The sequence below is a fragment of the Phyllobates terribilis genome, unplaced genomic scaffold (assembly GCF_046119375.1).
Source record: "Phyllobates terribilis strain yellow unplaced genomic scaffold, ASM4611937v1 Scaffold_11__3_contigs__length_659146591, whole genome shotgun sequence".
In the NCBI taxonomy this organism is placed as follows: Eukaryota; Metazoa; Chordata; class Amphibia; order Anura; family Dendrobatidae; genus Phyllobates; species Phyllobates terribilis.
Genome location: NW_027362771.1, coordinates 331,120,502 through 331,144,329, shown reverse-complemented (window position 1 = coordinate 331,144,329; position 23,828 = coordinate 331,120,502). Strand labels below are relative to the sequence as shown.

At 42.5% G+C, this 23,828-nt stretch overlaps 1 protein-coding gene across 1 annotated transcript in view; it reads left to right on the top strand.

Moving 5' to 3' along the window:
• The window catches only part of CRABP1 (cellular retinoic acid binding protein 1), a 78,745-nt gene that overhangs the window by 42,781 nt on the left and 12,136 nt on the right, over positions 1–23,828 (top strand). Inside the window, exon 3 of the mRNA XM_073650776.1 lies at positions 11,343–11,456. Within this exon, the coding sequence (XP_073506877.1) occupies positions 11,343–11,456 (114 nt within the window). The remainder of the gene's footprint in view (positions 1–11,342; positions 11,457–23,828) is intronic.

The window sequence follows — 23,828 nt, the reverse complement described above, 5'->3', positions numbered from 1 at the left end:
GAAACATGGAAGTTTCTCCTGCACATTAGGTGTAGAGAGAATTAATGGACCAGGTTTACAAAGGAATGTTTTCAGTGGATGGCAAAGTGCTGGACGGGACGCCATCCACCATATCTCCAATCCAGGGAGTGGTCTGGGCTTTAAGTAGCCAGCCTTAACACTCAGGTGTGTTCAGTATCTGGGGAAACATGCACCAGAGAGGAGCTTGCAGGTGCTCTGCTGTAACATGTGTGCCTAATCCTGAGTGGCCAGACCTTGGCCGATATCCGGACTGTGCTGCAATTTTGCATTTTATTTTGCCACTTCAGCCGAATGGGCTGTGTTTTTCTTTATGGATTCCAGGGTAGTTTATGACGCTGAGTAAACTAACCCGAAATTTAAAGAGACAGTGTCCTGTGTCTACATCCGCATACAGCCGAGCTTGTCGCTTTACCACAACAGTCAAGGCCAAAAGTGTTGGCAACCTTGAAATTGTTCCAGAAAATTAAGTATTTCTCCCAGAAAATTATTGCAGTTACACATGTTTTGTTATAAACCATGTTTATTTCCTTAGCGTGTATTGGAACACAAAAAGCAGAGTAAAAAAGGTAAAATGGACATAATTTAATACAAAACCCCCAAAAAAGGGGCCAAACAAAATTGTTGGCACCTTTCCAAAATTGTGGGTAAACAACATTGTTTCAAGCATGTGACACTTGTTCAAACTCACATGTGGAAAGTAACAGGTGTGGACAATATAAAAATCACACCTGAAACCAAATAAAAAGTGGAGAAGTTGACTCAATCTTTGCATTGTGTGTCTGTGTGTGCCATACTAAGCATGGTTAACAGAAAGAGGAGAAGGGAACTCTCTGAGGACTTGAGAACCAAAATTGTTGAAAAATATCAACAATCTCAAGGTTACAAGTCCATCTCTAGAGATCTTGATGTTAAATGGTGTGCAGCTTGATCAAAAAGTTTACAACCCATGGCACTGTAGCTAATCTCCCTGGACATGGACGGCAGAGAAAAATTGATGAAAGGTTGCAACTCAGGATAGTCCGGATGGTGGATAGGCAGCCCCAATCAAGTTCCAAAGAAATTCAAGCTGCTCTGCAAGCTCACAGTGCATCAGTGTCAGCACGAACTATCTGTCGACATTTGAATGAAATGAAATGCTATAGCAGAAGACCCAGGAGGACCCCACTGCTCACACAAAGACATAAAAAATCTAAACTGCAATTTGCCAAAATGTACGTGAGTAAGCCAAAATCCTTCTGGGAAAGCATCTTGTGGACAGATGAGACCAAGAAAGAGCTTTTTGGTAAAGCACATCATTCTACTGTTTACCGAAAACGGAATGAGGCCTACAAAGAAAAAAACACAGTACCTACAGTCAAATATGGTGGTGGTTCAAAGATGTTTTGAGATTGTTTCGCTGCCTCTGACACTGGCGGCCTTGACTTTGTGCAAACCATCATGAAATATGAAGATTACTAAGGATTTTGGGTCACAATGTAGTGCCCAGTGTCAGAAAGCTGGGTTTGCGTCCTAGGTCATGTGTCTTCATGCAGGACAATGATCCCAAACTTACTTGAAGAAGCACCCAGAAATGGATGGAAACAAAGCGCTGGAAAGTTCTGAAGTGGCCAGCAATGAGTCAGGATATAAATCCCATTGAAAACCTGTGGAGAGATCTTAAAATTGATGGTGGGAGAAGGCAGCCTTCAAATATGAGAGACCTGGAGCAGTTTATAAAAGAAGAGTGGCCGGGCGTGACCAATCAGCGATTTTGGCGCCAAATGTAAACCCCGCTCTGCTGATTGGTCGCGGTGGCCGGCCGCGACCAATCAGCAATTTTGGTGCCAAATTTAAACAACGCTCTGCTGATTGGTCGCTGTTGCCGGCCGCGACCAATCAGCAGTATTGGCGCCAAATTTAAACCTCGCTCTGCTGATTAGTCGCAACCACCGGCCGTGACCAATCAGCGATATTGGCGCCAAATTTAAACACCGCTTCGCTGATTGGTCGCATTGGCCGGCCGCGACCAATCAGCGATATTGGCGCCAAATTTAAACACCGCTCTGCTGATTGGTTGCGGCCGTGACCAATCACCATTATTGGTGCCAAATTTAAACACCGCTCTGCTTATTGGTCGCGGTTACCGGTCATGAATAACCAGCATTATTGGCGACAAATTTAAACACCGCTCTGCTGATTGGTCGCGGCCGTGACCAATCACCATTATTGGCGCCAAATTTAAATACCGCTCTGTTGATTGGTCGCGACCGCCAGCCGCAAACAATCAGCATTATTGCCGCCAAATTTAAACCCCGCTCTGCTGATGGGTCGCGTTCGCTGGCCGCAACCAATCAGCATTATTGGCGCCAAATTTAAACCCCGCTCTGCTCATTAGTCGCGACCACCGGCCATGACCAATCTGCGATATAGGCGCCAAATTTTAACACCGCTCTGCTGCTTGCGCCCGGTCGGCCGCATACCTATTCTAGAATACCCGATGCGTTAGAATCGGGCCACCATCTAGTATATATATATTACTATAGTGATAAAAACTATGGAATAAAAACATAATGTTAATTTCATTAATTTAAAACCATTTTATGTTCCCCCCAAAATGAGAATAAGGTGCAGTAATGACATAAAAAACCTTTCAACAGATTGTTAAACAAACCCTGCAAAAATCATGTATGGGCCCTTTGTAGTTAAATAGTTCTGTCTAGCACAGAAGTTCCTTGCTGCTTTAGAGATGGAAGTGGCCCCCTCACCTCTTGCTCTTGGACTCAGGTTGCATCAAAAATATGTCTGCCCCTGTTCAGAACATTTACCACTGAATAGAAGAGACAAAAATAAGAGGAATACCAAACCTGGGTGTTGGTTTATATGTCCCTAATTTAATGTGCTTTGTAATAAGGAGACTAAGAACCAAAGTATCCTACAGTCTATACCTCAATGTCAGCTCTAAGTGGGTGTTTACAAGGGCGACATGACTCCTTAATTAGTCCCTATTTAGAGTCCCTTACTATATATTGAAGATGTAATTTGCCTCCAAAACATTTCCCCCATACATGGCTCTTAAGACAGACCAGTTTGTAGGATCTCACTTGTCAGATGTTAGCTGGGCAATGGCCGGCCACTGACTGCTGACATTTACCCTTAAAAGCACAAGTTCCACCCAGAAGTTTGTGCCGCCTAGGAGGGAGTGACTAGTCATAATCCATCCAATTAGAAATAGGTATGAAATTAAAAATTATGTAAACTTATTAGACCTGGAGATGAAGGCTACAAATAAAAGGGGATAATGTAAAAACTATGTGACATGTTATGGATAAAGAGTCAACGTATCTATACCAATATCAGCATGTACAGTTAGGTCCTTATATATTTGGACAGAGACAACATTTTTCTAATTTTGGTTCTAGACATTACCACAATGAATTTTAAACAAAACAATTCAGATGCAGTTGAAGTTCATACTTTCAGCTTTCATTTGAGGGTATCCACATTAAAATTGGATGAAGGGTTTAGGAGTTTCAGCTCCTTAACATGTGCCACCCTGTTTTTAAAGGGACCAAAAGTAATTGGACAATTGACTCCAAGGCTATTTCATGGACAGATGTGGGCAATCCCTTCGTTATGTCATTCTCAATTAAGCAGATAAAAGGCCTGGAGTTGATTTGAGGTGTGGTGCTTGCATTTGGAAGGTTTTGCTGTGAAGTAAACATGCGGTCAAAGGAGCTCTCCATGCAGGTGAAACAAGCCATCCTTAAGCTGCAAAAACAGAAAAAACCCATCTGAGAAATTGCTACAATATTAGGAGTGGCAAAATCTACAGTTTGGTACATCCTGAGAAAGAAAGAAAGCACTGGTGAACTCATCAATGCAAAAAGACCTGGGCGCCCACGGAAGACAACAGTGGTGGATGATCACAGAATAATCTCCATGGTGAAGAGAAACCCCTTCACAACAGCCAACCAAGTGAACAACACTCTCCAGGAGGTAGGCGCATCAATATCCAAATCTACCATAAAGAGAAGACTGCATGAAAGTAAATACAGAGGGTTCACTGCACGGTGCAAGCCGCTCATAAGCATCAAGAATAAAAAGGCTAGACTGGACTTTGCTAAAAAACATCTAAAAAAGCCAGCACAGTTCTGGAAGAACATTCTTTGGACAGATGAAACCAAGATCAACCTCTACCAGAATGATGGAAAGAGAAAAGTATGGTGAAGGCGTGGTACAGCTCATGATCCAAAGCATACCACATCATCTGTAAAACACGGCGGAGGCAGTGTGATGGCTTGGGCATGCATGGCTCCCAGTGGCACTGGGTCACTAGTGTTTATTGATGATGTGACACAGGACAGAAGCAGCCGAATGAATTTTGATGTATTCAGAGCCATACTGTGTGCTCAGATCCAGCCAAATGCAGCCAAACTGATTGGTCGTCGTTTCATACTACAGATGGCCAATGACCCAAAACAAAAAGCCAAAGCAACCCAGGAGTTTATTAAAGCAAAGAAGTGGCATATTCTTGAATGGCCAAGTCAGTCACCTGATCTCAACCCAATTGAGCATGCATTTCACTTGTTAAAGACTAAACTTCAGACAGAAAGGCCCACAAACAAACAGCAACTGAAAACTACCGCAGTGAAGGCCTCGCAGAGCATCAAAAAGGAGGAAACACAGCGTCTGGTGATGTCCATGAGTTCAAGACTTCAGGCAGTCATTGCCAACAAAGGGTTTTCAACCAAGTACTAGAAATGAACATTTTTATTTACAATTATTTAATTTGTCCAATTACTTTTGGCCCCTTTAAAAACAGGGTGGCACATGTTAAGGAGCTGAAACTCCTAAACCCTTCATCCAATTTTAATGTGGGTACCCTCAAATGAAAGCTGAAAGTCTGAACTTCAACTGCATCTGAATTGTTTTGTTTAAAATTCATTGTGGTAATGTCTAGAACCAAAATTAGAAAAATGTTGTCTCTGTCCAAATATATATGGACCTAACTGTATAAGTTGGAAGAAGATTTGGGTGATATTCCTGAAACTATATTTAATACAATTCCTCTGCTGTTGTACAATACAGAATGTTTTAGATCACAGTACTTTATAATTCATAAGATATATGTCACACCTACGAATTTATATAGGATTGGGCTGAGACAAAACTCGAAGTACCCAAAATGTTAGAGAGAAGGTACACATATGTTACATTTGTTGCGGACATTCCCTAGGTTATACAGATAATGGAACAAAGTAATTAGTATATTAAATGAAGCATATACAGTACAGACCAAAAGTTTGGACACACCTTCTCATTTAAAGATTTTTCTGTATTTTCATGACTATGAAAATTGTACATTCACACTGAAGGCATCAAAACTATGAATTAACACATGTGGAATTATATACTTAAAAAAGTGTGAAACAACTGAAAATATGTCTTATATTCTAGGTTCTTCAAAGTAGCCACCTTTTGCTTTGATGACTGCTTTGCAGACTCTTGGCATTCTCTTGATGAGCTTCAAGAGGTAGTCACCGGAAATGGTCTTCCAGCAATCTTGAAGGAGTTCCCAGAGATGCTTAGCACTTGTTGGCCCTTTTGCCTTCACTCTGCGGTCCAGCTCACCCCAAACCATCTCGATTGGGTTCAGGTCTGGTGACTGTGGAGGCCAGGTCATCTGGCGTAGCACCCCATCACTCTCCTTCTTGGTCAAATAGCCCTTACACAGCCTGGAGGTGTGTTTGGAGTCATTGTCCTGTTGAAAAATAAATGATGGTCCAACTAAACGCAAACCGGATGGAATAGCATGTCGCTGCAAGATGTTGTGGTAGCCATGCTGGTTCAGTATGCCTTCAATTTTGAATAAATCCCCAACAGTGTTACCAGCAAAGCACCCCCACACCATCACACCTCCTCCTCCATGCTTCACGGTGGGAACCAGGCATGTAGAGTTCATCCGTTCACCTTTTCTGCGTCGCACAAAGACACGGTGGTTGGAACCAAAGATCTCAAATTTGGACTCATCAGACCAAAGCACAGATTTCCACTGGTCTAATGTCCATTCCTTGTGTTCTTTAGCCCAAACGAGTCTCTTCTGCTTGTTGCCTGTCCTTAGCAGTGGTTTCCTAGCAGCTATTTACCTTGAAGGCCTGCTGCACAAAGTCTCCTCTTAACAGTTGTTTAAGAGATGTGTCTGCTGCTAGAATTCTGTGTGGCATTGACCTGGTCTCTAATCTGAGCTGCTGTTAACCTGTGATTTCTGAGGCTGGTGACTCGGATAAACTTATCCTCAGAAGCAGAGGTGACTCTTGGTCTTCCTTTCCTGGGGCGGTCCTCATGTGAGCCAGTTTCTTTGTAGCGCTTGATGGTTTTTGCAACTGCACTTGGGGACACTTTCAAAGTTTTCCCAACTTTTCGGACTGACTGACCTTCATTTCTTAAAGTAATGATGGCCACTCGTTTTTCTTTACTTAGCTGCTTTTTCTTGCCATAATACAAATTCTAACAGTCTATTCAGTAGGACTATCAGCTGTGCATCCACCTGACTTCTGCACAACACAACTGATGGTCCCAACCCCATTTATAAGGCAAGAAATCCCACTTATTAAACCTGACAGGGCACACCTGTGAAGTGAAAACTATTTCCGGTGACTACCTCTTGAAGCTCATCAAGAGAATGCCAAGAGTGTGCAAAGCAGTCATCAAAGCAAAAGGTGGCTACTTTGAAGAACCTAGAATATAAGACATATTTTCAGTTGTTTCACACTTTTTTGTTAAGTATATAATTCCACATGTGTTAATTCATAGTTTTGATGCCTTCAGTGTGAATGTACAATTTTCATAGTCATGAAAATACAGAAAAATCTTTAAATGAGAAGGTGTGTCCAAACTTTTGGTCTGTACTGTATATTGTCTCATGTGGTTGACATAGTACTCTGTGTTCTGGGAGGCATTGATTAGAGCAAAGTTGCTTCAAACTATCAATTGTCAATTCTCAAAGCTTTAAAGGGGATGTTCACTACATTTTATTACCCCCCCAATGTATTCTCCCGGGGCTCCTAAGTGGTTTTGTAATTACCTTGCGGTGCAGTTACTGCCTGTGAGTGGAGCTATCGCTGGCCGCTCACAGGCAGCACATGACTCTCGGCAGGTCTCTCTCTTCTGCGTTCCACTTGTGGATGCTGGGCTGTGGGCGGGGTTACCCCACACTTCACACCCGGCATCCACCGCGCGCTCTCCCTCTCCCCATTCATTGGGAAAGTGCGCAGTGGATGCTGGGTGTGACGCGCGGGGTAATCCCGCCCACAACCCAGCATCCACCGCGGGGACCGTGTCACTGATGTCACGCCTCACTTGACGTGACATCAGTGGGGGATCACGTGATGCCTGTGAGCGGCCCGCGGTAGCACATGGACAACGGCCCGTGGAAGCGTGTTTAGCAAGGGAAACCGCCGTCGTCCATCTGTGGATCCTCTCCCCCGCATCCATGTTTTTACTTATCTACAAATAAAGAAGATTTTTTACCTCCTAAAGTGTGCCACCCCATGCATTTCTACTTGGTCGTTGTTTCAAGGACTTTATCTTTGGTGGTGTTGAATCTGTTGACGAGGAAGCCAGCCAGCTGTCTCTGATTCCGGAACTCTGCTGATGAGGTATGTTCGGTGTGCGAGGTGCCGGTTACTGAACTGTTGCACGACCAGTATTTGCTTCCAAAAATTTCTGCAGCGTTTCTGCAAGGTTCTGCACCATTTGGCAGTAAAAACGCTTCCGCAGCGTTTTTGATGCATTTTCATGTATTTTTGATGTGTTCTTTCCTGCGGATTTGCCATGCGTTTTTTCCAATGCATTGTATAGGAAAAACGCAGGCAAAAACGCACAAATAATGGACATGCTGCTTATTTAAACGCACATGAAATCCTGTCAGGAAAATTCCTGATCATGTCAACAGATCTTGCAAATTCTCATAGAAAATGCTGGGATAAGGTTTGCAATGCGCTTTTGAGGCCAATTCCTCACGAATTTGCCACATCAAAAACGCACTGTGTGCACATACCCTTAGACTTAGAATGACAAAAGAGAAGGAAAGTGTTATTTATTTTTATATACCTCACACCACTCTGTCAACAATTGAAATGGAAAAGGCGAGGGATGGTAAGGGTGCACGATGGCTGAAATTGTGGGGATAGGGAATGAGGGAAATTGATGTAAAGTATGATTTTTTGTGCACCATTTGTAAATACTAATTTTGTTAACACAGATAATATATAAAAACCCATAGACTTGAATGAACGAGTCTCATCTGGAACAGATTAGCGCATGCTGCAATTTTTTTCATGCAATTGGTCCATTGAAAAAAAAAGTTATCTGAACAGCTTCATTGATAAACACTGGCTAAGTTCACATGACCATATTTTCAGTCCAAGTGCTGTCTGTGAAAAAAACTGACAGCACTAAAAAACAATACGGGCACTGTCACAAGCCTTATGTGAATTGTCGATGAATATATATAAAATGTCCTGGAGCTTCATTGCTACGCTACCTATCGAGTAAAAATTTGCTAATAGACTAATTGCAAACTCACCACCCTGTCCTCCTCCTGTGCGCACACAGTTCAAAAATGCTTTTGGTTTAATCTGGCACCGCACAGCTCTTCTGTCTTGTCTGTCCACAATTCACCTCCTCATGTAACCACCACAGGATCCAACAAGTCCTCTAGGTGCATCCTTGTTTCTCTGGGACCCAGGCTCTTTTTTTCCTAAGTTCTACCAAATACATACAGTATACAGTGTGACAAAGTCACTGGCCATGTGGCGGAAGGGAGGTATGTTTCACTGAGGCTGTTAGCCTCAATGATATGAAACATGGAAGTTTCTCCTGCACATTAGGTGTAGAGAGAATTAATGGACCAGGTTTACAAAGGAATGTTTTCAGTGGATGGCAAAGTGCTGGACGGGACGCCATCCACCATATCTCCAATCCAGGGAGTGGTCTGGGCTTTAAGTAGCCAGCCTTAACACTCAGGTGTGTTCAGTATCTGGGGAAACATGCACCAGAGAGGAGCTTGCAGGTGCTCTGCTGTAACATGTGTGCCTAATCCTGAGTGGCCAGACCTTGGCCGATATCCGGACTGTGCTGCAATTTTGCATTTTATTTTGCCACTTCAGCCGAATGGGCTGTGTTTTTCTTTATGGATTCCAGGGTAGTTTATGACGCTGAGTAAACTAACCCGAAATTTAAAGAGACAGTGTCCTGTGTCTACATCCGCATACAGCCGAGCTTGTCGCTTTACCACAACAGTCAAGGCCAAAAGTGTTGGCAACCTTGAAATTGTTCCAGAAAATTAAGTATTTCTCCCAGAAAATTATTGCAGTTACACATGTTTTGTTATAAACCATGTTTATTTCCTTAGCGTGTATTGGAACACAAAAAGCAGAGTAAAAAAGGTAAAATGGACATAATTTAATACAAAACCCCCAAAAAAGGGGCCAAACAAAATTGTTGGCACCTTTCCAAAATTGTGGGTAAACAACATTGTTTCAAGCATGTGACACTTGTTCAAACTCACATGTGGAAAGTAACAGGTGTGGACAATATAAAAATCACACCTGAAACCAAATAAAAAGGGGAGAAGTTGACTCAATCTTTGCATTGTGTGTCTGTGTGTGCCATACTAAGCATGGTTAACAGAAAGAGGAGAAGGGAACTCTCTGAGGACTTGAGAACCAAAATTGTTGAAAAATATCAACAATCTCAAGGTTACAAGTCCATCTCTAGAGATCTTGATGTTAAATGGTGTGCAGCTTGATCAAAAAGTTTACAACCCATGGCACTGTAGCTAATCTCCCTGGACATGGACGGCAGAGAAAAATTGATGAAAGGTTGCAACTCAGGATAGTCCGGATGGTGGATAGGCAGCCCCAATCAAGTTCCAAAGAAATTCAAGCTGCTCTGCAAGCTCACAGTGCATCAGTGTCAGCACGAACTATCTGTCGACATTTGAATGAAATGAAATGCTATAGCAGAAGACCCAGGAGGACCCCACTGCTCACACAAAGACATAAAAAATCTAAACTGCAATTTGCCAAAATGTACGTGAGTAAGCCAAAATCCTTCTGGGAAAGCATCTTGTGGACAGATGAGACCAAGAAAGAGCTTTTTGGTAAAGCACATCATTCTACTGTTTACCGAAAACGGAATGAGGCCTACAAAGAAAAAAACACAGTACCTACAGTCAAATATGGTGGTGGTTCAAAGATGTTTTGAGATTGTTTCGCTGCCTCTGACACTGGCTGCCTTGACTTTGTGCAAACCATCATGAAATATGAAGATTACTAAGGATTTTGGGTCACAATGTAGTGCCCAGTGTCAGAAAGCTGGGTTTGCGTCCTAGGTCATGTGTCTTCATGCAGGACAATGATCCCAAACTTACTTGAAGAAGCACCCAGAAATGGATGGAAACAAAGCGCTGGAAAGTTCTGAAGTGGCCAGCAATGAGTCAGGATATAAATCCCATTGAAAACCTGTGGAGAGATCTTAAAATTGATGGTGGGAGAAGGCAGCCTTCAAATATGAGAGACCTGGAGCAGTTTATAAAAGAAGAGTGGTCCAAAATTCCATTTGAGAAGTGTAAGAAGCTTGTAGATGGTTATAGGAAGCGATTGATTGCAGTTATTTATTCCAAAGGGTGTTCAGCCAAATATTAAGTTGAGGGTGCCAACAATTTTGTTGGCCCATTTTGGGGGTGAAATTATGTCCAATTTGCCTTTTTTTTCTCAGTTTTTATGTGTTCTTCCAAAACTGTTGTGAGCAGCTTCATGGAGAGCACTCCATTAGGATTTACTTGGATTGTGGCCCATTTTTTAATCAGAATTTTCTTGCATTACTGAATATAAAGGTAAATTATTATTTAAACGTTAGTGAAAATTGCATGAAAATTTCTTTTAGATATTGCAAAGGCAAATTTTTAGTTGATTTGTTGAGTTGATTTTGGTTTATAACATTATGACAACTTAAGTATTTAGGCCACGGCCCCACTATCAGTATTTGGTCGGTATTAGGTCAGTATTTTTTCAGAGGAGTGGGAGGCAAAACCAGGAGTTGGTGATAGATGCAGAATTGGTGACTTGTTTCTATGATCCCTTTTCTTTTATTGTTCCTCACTTGGTTTTGGCTCCCACTCCTGAGAAAAAATACTGACCAAATACTGATAGTGGGGCCGTGGCCTTAAACAGAAATACTAAGTGTTTCTAAATGAATTGTAAAGAGGTTATATTACTTTTGTTTACTATATACCTACTCTTGCATAACAGAAGCTAACTTGTTTTTCTGTTTATCAGAGTTTTCCTGTTTGGGAAAAAGAAAACAAGATCTACTGTAAGCAAAATCTGGTAGATGGGACCGGGCCCAAGACTTACTGGACTCGAGAGCTCATAGGAGACGAACTGATACTGGTGAGGCAATATATTAATCTATAGTTTGGTTATTTCATGGAAAGTTGGCGGGTTGTCCAGTCATAAAAAAATGAAATAAAAAACAGCCTAAAATGTTATAAAATAAAAAAGACGACAGTATCGAGGAACCACGAAGGTGAGTATGGCTTCTTTTAATATGTGAAAGCATTCTAAAATGTTTTTTTTTATTAATGGCTGGACAATGTCTTTACTTGTACAGCAATTTCTGGGTAGCTTTAGAAATTCTAAGAACACCTAGGAATGATAATAAATTCAGAAACTAAATGTATACAAGAAAATAACAAACTTATTATCACACTGTGAATAAGCATTACATTTATTTGGAGAGTACTTACCGTATGATTATTATTATTATTTATTATCATTATAGCGCCATTAATTCCATGGCGTTTTACATGTTTAAAAGGGGTATACATAGCAAACAACAAGTACAATAATTTGAACAAAAACGAGTCAGCGACTGGTACAGGAGGAGAGAGGACCCTGCCTGCAAGGGCTCACAATCTACAAGGGATGGGTGAGGATACAGTAGGTGAGGGTAGAGCTGGTCGTGCAGCGGTATGGTGGAGCGAGGGTTACTGCAGGTTGTAGGTTTGTCGGAAGAGGTGGGTCTTCAGCTTCCTTTCGAAGGTTTCCACGGTAGGCGAGAGTCTTATGTGTTGGGGTAGAGAGTTCCAGAGTAGGCGGGATGCACGGGAGAAATCTTGTAAGCGATTGTGGGAAGAGGAGATAAGAGGGGAGTAGAGAAAGAGATCTTGTGAGGATCGGAGGTAAGATCCAGGTAAGTTCCAGGAGACTAGGTCACAGATGTATGGAGGAGACAGGTTGTGGATGGTTTTATATGCCATGGTTATGGTTTTGAACTGGAGTCTCTGGGCAAAGGGGAGTCAGTTAAGGGATTGACAGGAGAGGCTAGAAAATAGTGGGGGGCCAGGTGGATTAGTCGGGCAGCAAAGTTTAGGATAGATTGGAGGGGTGCGAGAGTGGTAAAAGGGAGGCCACAGAGCAGGAGGTTGCAGTAGTCGAGGCGGGAGATGATGAGGGCATGCACTAGTGTTTTTGCAGATGTGAAGTTGAGGAATGTGTGGATCTGGGAAATATTTTTGAGCTGGAGTCGCCAGGAAGTGGAAAGGGCTTGGATATGAGGTTTGAAGGAGAGATCAGAGTCAAGGGTTACCCCAAGGCAGCGAGCTTGCGGGACTGGGGAGAGTGGACAGCCATTTACTTTGAAAGATAGGTTAGATGGGGGGGTTGAGCGAGATGGTGGAAAGATGATGAATTCAGTTTTATCCATATTAAGTTTTAGGAATCTACCAGAGAAGATGAAATAGCAAACAGGCAGTGTGGGATTCTGGTTAGTAAGGAGGTGATATCAGGTTCAGAGAGGTAGATCTGTGTGTCATAAGCATAGAGGTGATACTGAAAGCCGTGAGACTCTATGAGCTGTCCCAAGCCGAAGGTGTAGATGATCTAATATATGCACTACCGTTCAAAAGTTTGGGGTCACCCAGACAATTTTGTGTTTTCCATGAAAACTCATACTTTTATTTATCAAATGAGTTGCAAAATGATTAGAAAATATAGTCCAGACATAGACAAGGTTAGAAATAATGTTTTTTATTAGAAAGAATAATTTTCTCCTTCAAACTTTGCATTCGTCAAAGAATGCTCCCTTTGCAGCAATTACAGCATTGCAGACCTTTGGTATTCTAGCTGTTCATTTGCTGAGGTAATCTTGAGAAATTTCACCCCATGCTTCCTGAAGCCCCTCCCACAAGTTGGATTGGCTTGATGGGCACTTTTTGCGTACCATACCGACAAGCTGCTCCCACAAGAGCTCAATGGGGTTGAGATTTGGTGATTGCGCTGGCCAGTCCATTACAGATAGAATACCAGCTGTCTGCTTCTTCCCTAAATAGTTCATGCATAATTTGGAGGTGTGCTTTGGGTCATTGTCCTGTTGTAAGATGAAATTGGCTCCAATCAAGCGCTGTCCACAGGGTATGGCATGGCATTGCAAAATGGAGTGATAGCCTTCCTTATTCAAAATCCTATTTACTTTGTACAAATCTCCCACTTTACCAGCACCAAAGCAACCCCAGACCATCACATTACCTCCACCATGCTTGACAGATGGCGTCAGGCACTCTTCCAGCATCTTTTCAGTTGTTCTGCGTCTCACAAATGTTCTTCTCTTTGATCCAAACACCTCAAACTTTGATTCGTCTGTCCATAAAACTTTTTTCCAATCTTCCTCTGTCCAATGTTTGTGTTCTTTTGCCCAAATTAATCTTTTCCTTTTATTAGCCAGTCTCAGATATGGCTTTTTCTTTGCCACTTTGCCCTGAAGCCCAGCATCCCGGAGTCGCCTCTTCATTGTAGACATTGACTCTGGCGTTTTGCATGTACTATTTAATGAAGCTGCCAGTTGAGGAGCTGTGAGGCGTCGATTTCTCAAACTAGAGACTCTAATGTACTTGTCTTGTTGCTCAGTTGCGCAGCAGGGCCTCCCACTTCTCTTTCTACACTGGAGGGAGTAGTACACACCGTTGTAGGAAATTTTCAGTTTCTTGGCAAATTCTCGCATGGAATAGCCTTCATTTCTAAGAACAAGAATAGACTGTCGAGTTTCACATGAAAGTTCTCTTTTTCTGGCCATTTTGAGAGTTTCATAGAACAAACAAATGTAATGCTCCAGATTGTCAACTAGCTCAAAGGAAGGTCAATTTTATAGCTTCTCAAATTAGCCAAACCGTTTTCAGCTGGGCTAACATACTTGTGCAAGGTTTTTCTAGGGTTTTCTAAACATCCTTTAGCCTTCTTACACAGTTAGCAAACACAATGTACAATTAAAACACTGAAGTGGTGGTTGTTGGAAATGGGCCTCTATACACCCATGTAGATATTGCAATAAAAACAAGACGTTTGCAGCTAGAATAGTCATTTACCACATTAACAATGTATAGAGTGTATTTCTGATTCATTTAATGTTAGCTTCATTGAATAAAAATGTGCTTTTCTTTAAAAAATAATGAAATTTCTAAATGACCCCAAACTTTGTAATATATATATATATACATATATATATATATATATATATATATATATATATATACGAGGGTCAGTCAATAAGTAATGCCTCCTATTTTTTTCCTCCTTAAATAAGGTAGTTATGTTAAATATTCGAATTTGGCACAATTCCTCAAACCTTCTTCTCCAATCCACAGCAATTGCAACTTCCTGCACCAAAAGGTGGCAGGACTGTATCCGTTTGCAAAATAGCTGACATCGATGTTCGTATTAGACAACGTTCTGTGATTGAATTCTTGCATGCAGAAGGTGAAACGCCCATTCGAATTCATGAGAGACTGAAAAATGTGTACGGTGATGCAATAGTGGATGTCAGTACTGTTAGACGATGGGTTCGTCGCTGTAACACAGCTGAAGGGCCATCACCGTTAGCTGACAAAATGCGGAGTGGCAGGCCAGTAACCGCAGTGACTCCAAGCAACATTCAGCGAGTCGATGACATCATTCGTGGTGACCGCCGGGTGACTGCAGATGAATTGTGTGGCATTATCTGCCTCAGTAAAGGCAGTGTGATGAAAATTATTGGACAACTGGGATATAGAAAAATTTGTGCACGGTGGGTACCAAGAATGCTTTTTTTACCATGCTGGAATACATGCCCTTGTTAAACGGAGGACCAAGACTGTGGAAATGGATGGAGATTATATTGAAAAGTGACAAATTAATCGTTAATGTTGTGTTTTTCAACCTATGTAATTGCATTTGAATTTCTTGCCAACTAAAAGGAGAAAAAAAATAGGAGGAATTACTTATTGACTGACCCTCGTATATACATATATATGTACTGCTCAAAAAAATAAAGGGAACACTCAAATAACACATCCTAGATCTGAATGAATTAAATATTCTCATTGAATACTTTGTTCTGTACAAAGTTGAATGTGCTGACAACAAAATCACACAAAAATCACCAATGGAGGCCTGGATTGGGAGTCACCCCCAAAATTAAAGTGGAAAAACACACTACAGGCTGATCCAACTTTGATGTAATGTCCTTAAAACAAGTCAAAATGACGCTCAGTATTGTGTGTGGCCTCCACGTGCCTGTATGACCTCCCTACAATGCCTGGGCATGCTCCTGATGAGGTTGCGGATAGTCTCCTGTGGGATCTCCTCCCAGACCTGGACTAAAGCATCCGCCAACTCCTGGACAGTCTGTGGTGCAACATGACGTTTTTGGATGGAGCGAGACATGATGTTCCAGATGTGCTCAATCGGATTCAGGTCTGGGGAACGGGCGGGCCAGTCCATAGCTTCAATGCCTTCATCTTGCAGGAACTGCTGACACACTCCAGCCACATGAGGTCTGGCATTGTCCTGCATTAGGAGGAACCCAGGGCCAACCACACCAGCATATGGTCTCACAAGGGGTCTGAGGATCTCATCTCGGTACCTAATGGCAGTCAGGCTACCTCTGGCGAGCACATGGAGGGCTGTGTGGCCCTCCAAAGAAATGCCACCCCACACCATTACTGACCCACTGCCAAACCGGCCATGCTGAAGGATGTTGCAGGCAGCTGATCGCTCTCCACGGCGTCTGCAGACTCTGTCTCATGTGCTCAGTGTGAACCTGCTTTCATCTGTGAAGAGCACAGGGCGTCAGTGGCGACTTTGCCAATCCTGGTGTTCTGTGGACGTCGGGCCCTCATACCACCCTCATGGAGTCGGTTTCTAACCGTTTGTGCAGACACATGCACATTTGCGGCCTGCTGGAGGTCATTTTGCAGGGCTCTGGCAGTGCTCCTCCTGTTCCTCCTTGCACAAAGGTGGAGGTAGCGTTCCTGCTGCTGAGTTGTTGCCCTCCTACGGCCCCCTCCACGTCTCCTGGTGTACTGACCTGTCTCCTGGTAGCACCTCCAGCCTCTGGACACTACGTTGACAGACACAGCAAACCTTCTTGCCACAGCTCGCATTGATGTGCCATCCTGGATGAGCTGCACTACCTGAGCAACTTCTGTGGGTTGTAGAGTCCATCTCATGCTACCACGAGTGTGAAAGCACAACCAACATTCAAAAGTGACCAAAACATCAACCAGAAAGCATTGGTACTGAGATGTGGTCTGTGGTCCCCACCTGCAGAACCACTCCTTTATTGAGTGTGTCTTGATAATTGCCAATAATTTCCATCTATTGTCTATTCCATTTGCACAACAGCATGTGAAATTGATTGTCAATTAGTGTTGCTTCTTAAGTGGACAGTTTCATTTCACAGAAGTTTGATTTACTTGGAGTTATATTCTGTTGTTTAAGTGTTTCCTTTATTTTTTTGAGCAGTGTATATACAGTACAGACCAAAAGTGTGGACACACCTTCTCATTTAAAGATTTTTCTGTATTTTCATGACTATGAAAATTGTACATTCATACTGAAGGCATCAAAACTATGATTTAACACATGTGGAATTATATACTTAACAAAAAAGTGTGAAACAACTGAAAATATGTCTTATATTCTAGGTTCTTCAAAGTAGCCACCTTTTGCTTTGATGACTGCTTTGCACACTCTTGGCATTCTCTTGATGAACTTCAAGAGGTAGTCACCGGAAATGGTCTTCCAACAATCTTGAAGGAGTTCCCAGAGATGCTTAGCACTTGTTGGCCCTTTTGCCTTCACTCTGCGGTCCAGCTCACCCAAACCATCTCGATTGGGTTCAGGTCTGGTGACTGTGGAGGCCAGGTCATCTGGCGTAGCACCCCATCACTCTCCTTCTTGGTCAAATAGCCCTTACACAGCCTGGAGGTGTGTTTGGGGTCATTGTCCTGTTGAAAAATAAATGATGGTCCAACTAAACGCAAACCGGATGTAATAGCATGCCGCTGCAAGATGCTGTGGTAGCCATGCTGGTTCAGTATGCCTTCAATTTTGAATAAATCCCCAATAGTGTCACCAGCAAAGCACCCCCACACCATCACACCTCCTCCTCCATGCTTCACGGTGGGAACCAGGCATGTAGAGTCCATCCGTTCACCTTTTCTGCGTCGCACAAAGACACGGTGGTTTGAACCAAAGATCTCAAATTTGGACTCATCAGACCAAAGAACAGATTTCCACTGGTCTAATGTCCATTCCTTGTGTTCTTTAGCCCAAACTTGTCTCTTCTGCTTGTTGCCTGTCCTTAGCAGTGGTTTCCTATCAGCTATTTTACCATGAAGGCCTGCTGCACAAAGTCTCCTCTTAACAGTGGTAGTAGAGATGCGTCTGCTACTAGAACTCTGTGTGGCATTGACCTGGTCTCTAATCAAAGATGCTGTTAATCTGCGATTTCTGAGGCTGGTGACTCGGATAAACTTATCCTCAGAAGCAGAGGTGACTCTTGGTCTTCCTTTCCTGGGGCAGTCCTCATGTGAGCCAGTTTCTTTGTAGCGCTTGATGGTTTTTGCAACTGCACTTGGGGACACTTTCAAAGTTTGCCCAATTTTTCGGACTGACTGACCTTCATTTCCTAAAGTAATGATGGCCACTCGTTTTTCTTTACTTAGCTGCTTTTTCTTGCCATAATACAAATTCTAACAGTCTATTCAGTAGGACTATCAGCTGTGTATCCACCTGACTTCTGCACAACACAACTGATGGTCCCAACTCCATTTATAAGGCAAGAAATCCCACTTATTAAACATGAGAGGGCATACCTGTGAAGTGAAAACTATTTCCGGTGACTACCTCTTGAAGTTCATCAAGAGAATGCCAAGAGTATGCAAAGCAGTCATCAAAGCAAAAGGTGGCTACTTTGAAGAACCTAGAATATAAGACATATTTTCAGTTGTTTCACACTTTTTTGTTAAATATATAATTCCACATGTGTTAATTCATAGTTTTGATGCCTTCTGTGTGAATGTACAATTTTCATAGTCATGAAAATACAGAAAAATCTTTAAATGAGAAGGTGTGTCCAAACTTTTGGTCTGTACTGTATACATATATATATATATATATATATATATATATATGTATATGTATGTATTGTAAGATGGTCGTCGGTCAGGTCCTTGAGGGGAAATATGTAGAACCCAGGTTGGTAGCTTCGATGATGTAAAACCGGGAAAGCATGCTCCAGCACACATAGTGCTGAGAGGGTTATTAGGGTGTATCAGGGCCGGTTTTACGAGCAGTCATAAGATTGGCTGCTGACATATCCCCATATAAAACGGTGACCGAGTGTCTCATTTGTGGGCTGTGTCTGGAGATGTGTGGATCTCCAGAATGTTGGTCTCTGTTAGGACCTAAGGACTGGACACTAACCTGAGTGAGCGAACCCGCTACCTTGTATGGACATAGTTCTTTGTGTTTCCACTATGTGCCGGAAAAGGCTGTTTCTTTACGTTTTGCTTCCTGAGCGGTTTATGCTGTTTAATAAACCAGCCAGGATTTAACTGAAAAATCTTCTGTGCCTACCTCCACCGCAGCCGAGTGAGTACCAAACCCTACAATTGGTGTTAGAAGCACAGGAACGAATCCCAAAGGGCAGTGTGACTGCTACAGAAAACCGTTTATGTCCTGGGTGAAGGCCGCCAGCCAGCAAGGGACGTCCGCAGCATGGAGGAGCTGATAAAGCAATTGGTGCAGGCTAACCTCCAGCAGGATCAACAGCAGCAGCAGCAGTGGCAACAAGCAGCAGCAGGCGCAGCAGCAGTGGCAACAGCAGCAGCAGATGCAGCAGCTTTTTGGAGCGTTTTTCACTGTTTTCATAACATATCAACAATAAGAACATGGAAGAGTCTGGGAGCCATTTGGTGAGCTGCATATCCTGCTACATGTTCACAGACTTGCCAGTGGAAAAGCCAAACTTTACATACCAGAAATGCAAGCTTGTGTCCCTGTTGGAGGAAAAGTTGCGAAATCTAGAAGAGAGGTTAAGAGAGGTTAACTACCTTGAAAATCATTAAGGAAGGTGAAGAGTTCTTAGACAGAGCAGAATTATCTCTTCATGATACAGAAAGAGAAGAAATTCGAACTGCACCTGACGAAACAGAGGAATGGAAGCATGTGACCCAGAGAAGCAGGAGGATCGAGAGGCAGTCAGAACCAGTACCAGGCTCTCACGCAGGAGAACAATGAAGAATACAGCAAGATAAGACTTTGCCCACAATGAATAACCTTGTAAGTCCTCAGAATCCTCCTGGATGGAGAAAGAAAAATGTGAAGAAAAAACGGAGAGTGGTGGTCATGGGGGATTTCCTGTTGAAAGGAACAGAGGCCGCTATCTGCAGACCAGACATAACCTCAAGAGAAATGTGCTGTCTTCCAGGAGCAAAAATTAAAGATGTGTCTGACAGGATATCAAGACTCTTCAGACCTACAGATCACTACCCATTCCTGCTAATACATGTGGGGACAAATGACACCGCAAGAAAGGACCTGGAAACCATCTGCAGTGACTTTGAAGACTTAGGCAAGAAAGTGAAAGAATTGGGAGCGCAGGTGGTCTTCTCATCCATCCTCCCAGTGGATGGCCATGGAATAATGAGGTGGAATAAGATTCTACAGGTGAACAACTGGCTACGTCGATGGTGCCGTCAACAAGGATTTGGATTTCTGGATCACGGAATGAATTACCTATATGATAGACTACTTGCTAGAGATGGGGTGCACCTTACAAAGACTGGAAAACATGTATTTGGAAGTCGCCTTGCTACACTCATCAGGAGAGCTTTAAACTAGAACAATGTGGGAAGGGAAGCAAAAGGCCAGAAAAAGATATACAGCTGACAAATACTGTACTATTGGGATCTCTGCTACTGGAAGTGGAAAGAAAGAACAAAAACAAAAAAAATTAAATAATAAAAATATGGGAGGAAGAGAAACCAATCACAAACTAAAATGTTTTTATACAAATGCACAAAGCATGGGCAACAAACAAGGAGAATTGGAACTACTAACGCAGGAAAGGAATATGATGTCATTGGAATCACTGAAACTCGGTGGGACGATACACATGATTGGAATACAAGGCTAAAAGGATACAACTCATTTGCAAGAAACAGACTTGATAAATGAGGAGAAGGTGTCGCATTGTATGTTAGAAAAGCGTATATCTGCACAGAGATTGAAGCAGAGACTGGGATTTCTGTGGAAAATGTTTGGGTAAGAATACAAGGAGAGAACAACGGAAAGGACACCATTGTAGGCATTTACTACAGGCCACCTGGGCAAGCTGAAGATATGGATGAACTCTTTATGTATCAAATGACCAACTTCTCCAAAAAATATGACGTAGTGGTCATGGGAGATTTCAACTATCCAGACATTTGTTGGGAATCTCTCTCAAGTAAAACTAACAGGTCAAGCAAATTCTTGTCCTCTCTTGCTGACAACTTTATCTTCCAAAAGGTAGGGGAGAAAACAAGAGGATCTGCTACTTTGGATCTAATCCTTATAAACAAAGAGGAAATGGTTGAGGAGGTAAAAGTGGCTGGAACCCTAGGAGGCAGCGATCATGCTATTATAGAATTTTGAATAACTAGAGGAGGAAGACATGTGAAGACTCAAACTTCAAGGTTAGATTTCAGAAAGGCAGATTTTAAGCGACTCAGAAAGAGAATAGGAGGGATACAATGGCTGGATGTCCTTAAGGACAAAAATGTCCAGGAAGGATGGGAAATTTTTAAAAATGAGATTCTCAAAGCACAATCGTTAACAATCCCGAAAAGTAGGAAGAATGGGAAGCATTTAAAGAAACCAGGATGGATGAACACAGAACTTAAACACATGTTAAAAAGAAAGAAAGAAATGTTTATCAAATGGAAAGAGGGAGGCATATCTAAAGAAGATTATAATGCAGTCTGCAGATCCTGCAGGGCATATATCAGGTTAGCTAAAGCTGAGAATGAATTAAGGCTTGCAAGAGATGTCAAAAGTAATAAAAAAGGATTTTGGGGGTACGTCAAAAGTAAAAGAAAAGTCAAAGATGCTATAGGATTTTTAAAGGATGAAAATGGTGAAATGGTAAGAAAGGATGTTGAAAAGGCCAAACTTTTTAATTCCTATTTTGCATCTGTTTTCTCTCAGAAAGAAAATATAACATTAACTGATCTTCACTGTCCTATTAACTTGGATTCTTCTATTCCTTTATCTGTAAACAGAGAGATTGTGAGGGAATATTTAGCTAACATAAATGAGTTCAAGTCTCCAGGTCCAGATGAATTACACCCCAGAGTACTGAAGGAGATCGTAGAAGAAATTTTAGAACCACTCTCCATAATCTCTGAAAATTCTTGGAGAACAGGAGAAGTCCCAGAAGACTGGAGAAGAGCAAATGTTGTTCCTATCTTCAAAAAGTGGAAGAAGGTGGACCCAGGGAACTATAGGCCAGTGAGTCTCACTTCTATACCAGGAAAGATCTTTCAACAAATTATTAAACAACATGTATGTAAGTACCTGGATAAGAATGAAGTGATTAACCAGAGTCAGCATGGGTTTGTAACTAACAAGTCATGTCAGACTAACTTAATTTCCTTATATGACAGAATCACTGACTGGGTGGATCAGGGAAATGCTGTAGATATAGTATATCTTGACTTCAGCAAAGCATTTGACAAAGTATCTCACACCATCCTTATTGAAAAAATTACCAAGTATGGAATGGACAAGGCAACTGTTAGGTGGATTCATAACTGGCTTAGTGATCGGACTCAAAGAGTGGTCGTAAATAGCTTCACATCCAGTTGGATGAATATCTCAAGTGGGGTACCACAGGGCTCTGTCCTGGGACCTGTATTGTTCAACATCTTTATCAATGATTTAGATGAAGGAATTGAGGGTAAACTGATTAAATTTGCTGATGAAACAAAGCTAGGAGGGATAGCTAATACTAGAGAAGAGAGAGAGAGGATTCAAAAAGACCTAAATAAACTGGAGCAGTGGGCATTAACTAACAGAATGGTTTTTAACAGGGAAAAATGCAAAGTACTACATCTGGGCAATAAAAATGAAAAAAGCATATACAAAATGGGAGGAATAGAGCTAAGCAACAGTACATGTGAAAAAGACTTAGGTATACTAATAGATCATAGACTGAACATCAGTCAACAGTGTGATGCAGCAGCAAAAAAGGCAAATACAATTCTGGGATGTATTAACAGAAGCATACAGTCTAGATCACGTGACGTCATTATCGGACTTTACTCTTCTTTGGTCAGACATCATCTGGAATACTGCGTCCAGTTTTGGGCACCACATTTTAAAAAAGACATAGACAAACTGGAGCAAGTTCAGAGAAGAGCGACCAGAATGGTGACTGGTCTGCAAACCATGTCCTATGAGGAACGGTTGCAGGATTTAGGAATGTTTAGCTTGCAAAAAAGAAGACTGAGAGGAGACTTAATAGCTGTCTACAAATATCTCAAGGGCTGTCACATTGTAGAAGGATCATCTTTATTCTCATTTGCACAAGGAAAGACTAGAAGCAATGGGATGAAACTGAATGGGGGGAGACACAGATTAGATATTAGAAAAAACTTTTTGACAGTTAGGGTGATCAATGAGTGGAACAGGCTGCCACGAGAAGTGGTGAGTTCCCCTTCAATGGACGTCTTCAAACAGAGGCTGGACAGATATCTGTCTGAGATGATTTAGTGAATCCTGCTTTGAGCAGGGGGTTGGACCAGATGACCCAGGAGGTCCCTTCCAACTCTACCATTCTATGATTCTAAGTGCAGCACAAGCAGCAGATGGAGCTCCTGGCCGAGGTGATCTGTGGAAGGGCAACTGCCCCACCCCCAACTCTAGGTGATGACTCTCATGTGAGGAAAATGGTAAGAAGAGCATTACAAAAGATGACCCAGGGTGATCCTGACGGTCTTTGAGCGGGTGTCAGAGTGGGAGAAATTGCCTCTGGAGCAGTGGGTGGAGGTTTTGGTGCCATATTTAACAGGCGAGCCGCAGAAAGCCTATTATGACTTGGCCTTGCAGGACGCAAAAGGGTACACCAAATGAAAAATGGAAATCTTGGCGTGCTTAGGAGTGACTCTGACTGTCAGGGCGCAATGGGTGCACCACTGGGTCTATAGCAGTGACAAACCTCCCCGGTCCCAAATGTTCGACATCCTACACCTGGTCCAAAAGTGGTTGCAACCTAAATCTTCCTCCCCAGCACAGATGGTGGAGAGGGTCATCATGGACAGGTTCATACATTCTCGGCCGAGGTCGGTGCAAGCCTGGGTGGCCCAGGGAGATCCCCGTAATGCCGATGACCTGGTGGGGTTGGTCGAAAGATACCAGGCGGTAGAAAGTTCCTTGGGGAAGCCAGGGGTTGTAGCATCTTCA